At 42.2% G+C, this 5,294-nt stretch overlaps 1 protein-coding gene across 1 annotated transcript; it reads right to left on the bottom strand.

Annotated features, from left to right (window-relative positions):
• Nucleotides 1-3,318: 3,318 nt before the first annotated feature.
• On the bottom strand, nt 3,319-4,454 carry LOC124655814 (transcription termination factor MTERF15, mitochondrial-like). Its single transcript, XM_047194654.1, has one exon. The coding sequence runs from the start codon at nt 4,452-4,454 to the stop codon at nt 3,474-3,476; it is 981 nt and encodes a 326-aa protein (XP_047050610.1). The 3' UTR covers nt 3,319-3,473.
• Nucleotides 4,455-5,294: the final 840 nt, after the last annotated feature.

Raw genomic sequence — 5,294 nt, 5'->3', positions numbered from 1 at the left:
CGTCGGTGTAAGGCATCTGATTGGCGCACAGAACCGAACAAGAACAGTGAACGGGTAGTTATTATACTGGCGGATTTACAGGATCTGATAGAGTTGCTCTTAGCAATGTTTTTGTCTAACACAAAGTCATAAGCTGATGTTCTATCCTTACCGGGCAAGATAAGAGGATGACCCATATGAATGAAGTTCTTGTCAATATTTGGCACTGGGAATATTTGCTTGATGGATTGGCAAGTAGTGAGAGGGACATGCTTACTGAATATTATACCAGATTTGGCACAATTCGGAGTCTGGCCCGAGCGGCAACAGAAGTCATGCAGAATTTGCTTCATTCGAGAAGCTTCTTCCAGTGTGGCTTGCCCGCATACCAAAAGATCATCTGCAAACAAGAGGGAGTGGATAGGAGGACAATTTGGCCCAAGTGTTATACCTGCAAAACAGTTAGTTGACATGCCTTCCTGGAGAGCAATAGACAATTCATTTATTACAAGGACAAATAAATATGGGGATAGGGGACATCCTTGTCTAATACCTCTGGCACCTCTGAATCTTGCAAACGGCTGGCCATTAATAACAACAGAAAAAGTTGGCGAAGACACACAAGCGTGGATCAAGTTTATAAAGTGACCATTCAACCCTTTGCGTGTGAGAGCAGAAACAATGAAATTCCATTCTAGTCTATCAAAAGCTTTAGCAAGATCAATTTTGAGCATGAAAGCTTTATTTTTCCAAGAGCTAAGTGCAAAAGAATGAGTGATTTCCTGAGCAATGATGATATTATTACTAATGCGCCTGCCTTTAATGAAAGCTTGTTGAGAGGGGTGAACATAGTCCGGTAAGTGGGGCTTAAGTCTATTTGCTATACATTTAGCTAGCCACAATCTCCATGAGACATAACAGGCCACTGCTATGTAGCCTCGCCAAGAGAGCATTTCTTAGCACGCGATAGTAAAAAAAAAAAAACATCACTTGAGCAAACTTTCTTTTCTCCTTACATGCTTATCAGTGATCCGAATGAGCATCATTAATTAAAAAACTACTCTCTCCGCTGGATGCAAGTGACTCAGCTTTGTCAAAGGGAGCACGAGTACTTAACATGGTTGAGATCAGCCCCCATATTTCCATTGTGCACGAATTCCACTTCCTCAACATTTATAGTCTGAAATTCTGAATTTTCAATGTTTTTTTTTAAGTCGGCAGAGTAGTAAACAGCAACATGAACAATAAAATTTCTCATGTATAAATCTGCATCAGAAAAAAAGGTTGTCAAAATTTCTTTGAATATAGCCCTTATACAACCTCTAAAATCCCATAAAATTAACTCTGTTGTGAAATAAATGCAATATTAAGACAAGGCGGAAACATCAAAACTGAAAACATGCAACATCTCACTAGATTGAGCAAAAAAGGGCCAGAAAATGCTCCTCATGCATTATCAGAGTTACGACAAAAGAAATGTCTGAATCACGTTGGTTGTTACACCGGAGTTTAGAATTGCTTTACTTTCCTGCAGCATTTTTAAACCTATTGCATGGTAAAAAGGAAAATCTCCACAGTTAACAAGAGAAAAGGATCCATATTCTATATGCAAGAGGTTAGAGCTTAAGGAGATTACCATGGAGAGATTTGGTACTTGATTCACGCATGAGACAGCATAAGGCCAAAATCACCATGGTTATATACAGCAGACATAACTTCTTGATAACCATTCACCTTTGCTTCTGCAGATATAACTACTTCTCTAATTTCTTTGACGCCTTAACTGGACAGTGAACCATTTGCACTTTTATTGCTCCTTATCATGGAATACAAAAGTTATGGTGAAAATTTGTCCACCATGATGTCTAGCTCAACAATCAAAAGCCCAACACCCTGCTTTACTTTTGCAGTGATTCGTTAAAGCAGGCATACATCACGAACAATCTTGCTTGTGAAGTAATAAAAAAATCAACGGATAATGTAACAGTTACGTTGTGAACACTTTGTTTTACAACATGTACAGCACAGTTGCATGACTCACTTCAAAGAGGGCTTTATTTTGTAGCAGAGTAGCATGTAACATTTTCTTCACATGTACTGCAGCAGTGGCCATGATGATGTTATTACTTTTGCATAATTGAGAGCCTTTGGAAGGTCAGACAATTGTTACCAGTATTTCTTATCCTGATGCCAGCAAGTTGGGTGCTAGCCTGTAGATAAAGTTAAGTCAGTCCTTGTCATTTTCAGCACCTAACAAATTATTTTCCTCATTTAATATGCCATGGACTCAGCACCAGGCTTGCAGCAAGTAAAACTGTAGCAAAACCATAATATCCATGACAACAGGACAATACAACATATTACATTTAACTAAAACGTGTAATTGATGTCTCACAGAAAGATTAGTACTACATGCAAATTGAAAATTTCCAACGACGGAAAAAAGCATTAAGTATTTTTTATTGATATTGGGTATAAAGAATAGTAGGTACTATCACAGATAGAGGTCAGCAATTGCAATTCAAAGGAACCAAGAGACAATTTTCCTGCAATTATATGTATAGGAATGGGCAAACAACAGCTCAGCATTTCCCAAGAAACAATAATCAGGTGGGAAAAGAGAATCTGTAGCACATTAGGTGGAGAGAATGACAAATCCTGTTGCACAAAATTACAGAGTGAATGTTCCACTACAGAATGTAGTACTGTGGCTTTATACTCACTTTCCATGATGTTTTCTGAGTACTAGCCTGGCTGCTATTTTCTTCTTCTAGATACATCAATTTGTTTCTATTTCATCTGTGATCTGCTTATGCAAATTCCAAACATACCAGCAGGCATCTTGTCATCTGCTCCTACATTCAGTGTGATTTGGATAAAATTTCAGGCGACAAATTAGCCTCCTACACAATCAGTATCGCGCTCACCTTCCTCCAAGAAGACCAAACAAGTTCACAAGTCTGCCAAGATTAACAAGTATTGCAACCTATCTAGTACCTTCTTAACCAATCTTCCAATTTCAAATTTCGTTACTACTTCCATGGGCTTTTATTATGTTTCAATGGCAAGATCAACGATCAAAACAAAAGCCCCAAAAAGGAATGACTCTGATTAAAAAAAATAAACATATCAACAAACTAACCAATAAACCTCATGCATACAAGAGATATTCCTGCACAGTTTGGCAAACTAACCCGTCAACAGAAAGTTCTTCCTTGATGATCAACATTTCTCTATATATACAGAAAGAATGACCGTCCCTCTGTCTATTTGTTGGTAACTTCATGTTTCATCAAAAGTCTTCTCCACATTCTACCCGATGCAATCAGCTCTTATCATCGTAATATGATCAGGGCATTATAATCAAGCTCAACCTTAAACTAGATAAACATCTCATTGAATAGGTACATTTCACAATACCAACCGCAATGTGACCACCATGAAATCCCCAGAATCATGATCAGAACCTCTGCCAAATGGTATTCTCAACAGAGCTAATGAAGTGATTCAACCGTCAACTTCATGTGCTTCACGTCCTCCTCAGTGCTCTTATACTTTGTCGGCTTAAACAACTTCCACAGTCCCACAGGATGTCTCGGCCTCACCTCATTCTTCCTCTCCCTGACCAGCCCTCCGAAAATCCTTTCGCACTCCGGGTATGGCTTCACAAACATATTGTAGAACCTGAGACGGCTTAATCTCACATAATGCTTCATCTCAATGGGGTCCCCAAGCCCGCCCACCGATTCCAGGTACTCCACCACATTGTGCCGCGGGATGATCCACCTGTCGAGATTCACCCCCAAGAACTCCGGGTACTCCACCAGCCAACCAATCTGAAACCCCATCCTGCTCACCAAGAACTCCACCTTCCTCTCCACATCCTCTAGGCTATATAGAATCGCCCGAGGCTCGACAGAGAGCACCCTCAGCGCATCCCGCCGGCTCAGCCCGCGCTCGTGCAGGAGCTCCACCCGCCGCCTCGTGGCGATTGCGGCGCGGAGTACGCCGTCAGAGAGTAGCCGGTCCTTGACAGGTTCCCGGCAGCGGAGCTCGTCGAGGATCTCTACGAGGCGGGACGGCTCGCCGGGCTCCATGGAGAGAACCCCGTCGGGATCGGACTTGAGGACGTTCTTGATCTCGTCCGCCGGGAGGCGCAGGCCACGAAGTTCTTGGAGAAGGCGGCCCAGGCGGTGGGTGTTAGGGATGCGACGGAGGAGGGAGGTGGCGTCAGCGGTGGTGAGGCCGGCCGTGCGGTGGAGCAGATGGTGCAGGTCGGTGGCGGCGGCGGCACCTCGTGGGTGTTCTTGGGTTTGCGGGGGCTGGGTGGTTGTTGTGGGATCACTGAGGATGCGTTGGATGCGGAGGAGCTCGCGGAGGTCGTGAGATGAGGCGGAGGCGGAGGTGGAGAAGGGATTGATGTAGTGGAGAGAGCGCGGGAGGCGGCGTTGAGTGGCCCGTAGAGCGAAAGCCATGGCGGCAGCAGGCGGCGGCGACGGAGATAGAGGCAAGTGGCAACTCCAGTTCTGATTTCCGAGTGAAATGGCTGTAGATTGACAAATCTGACCTCGCGGAAACTTTGGACACATAATACACCTACTTAGACTTGATGTATAAACCCAATTGACATATACTATGATGTAAAATACATCACCAGTTTTTGCTTATTTTCATATTTTACATCATTAAAGTTTGCTCTCAAAGTTTAGATGACTAAAATATGTCAGATATCCTCTAAATGTGCTCCAGCAGGTGATGTACTTCATCCATACACAAATGTAAGATGTTTTAAATACTTTTAAAGTAGATTGTATACAAAATAAAAGGACTGCCGCACTAATAGTTAACTACATGAAGAACCTATAAAAGATCTAAAACGTCTTACATTTCTACACGGGAAGAGTATTTTACATCACTGATGCTACAAAACTGCAAATAATAAACCAAATATATTTCCAAATTTGTCCAAATTACTCACAAATTAGTCCAAATTAGTCTCAATGGGGAACTAGATGTATATGTACATGTCAAATTAGTCTCGGTAGTCCAAATTAGTCTAAATTAATTCAGCACGAAGGCCTAGAGATGGAGGACCGAAGCTCTATTAAGCCCGATTCCACGATCTCCACCGGTGCGCCTCAAATAGGCCCCGACAGTGCACTGGGGGGTCGGCACTTGCTCCTCAATTTGGGGAGAGGTTGCACACACCAACGACCCCGATAAGAATCCTTAAAAAAACTTTAAATGAGCAAATGTAAATAAATAAATTTTATTTGAGATATAAACTTTACAGAGGTTTCATCATTTACTTAGTT

Source organism: Lolium rigidum, chromosome 5, assembly GCF_022539505.1.
Source record: "Lolium rigidum isolate FL_2022 chromosome 5, APGP_CSIRO_Lrig_0.1, whole genome shotgun sequence".
NCBI lineage: Eukaryota > Viridiplantae > Streptophyta > Magnoliopsida > Poales > Poaceae > Lolium > Lolium rigidum.
This window is presented reverse-complemented; position numbering and strand designations above follow the sequence as displayed.

Excerpts from the sequence above, each read along its gene's own strand:
- LOC124655814 (XM_047194654.1), bottom strand. The coding sequence starts at position 4,454 with ATGGCTTTCGCTCTACGGGCCACTCAACGCCGCCTCCCGCGCTCTCTC.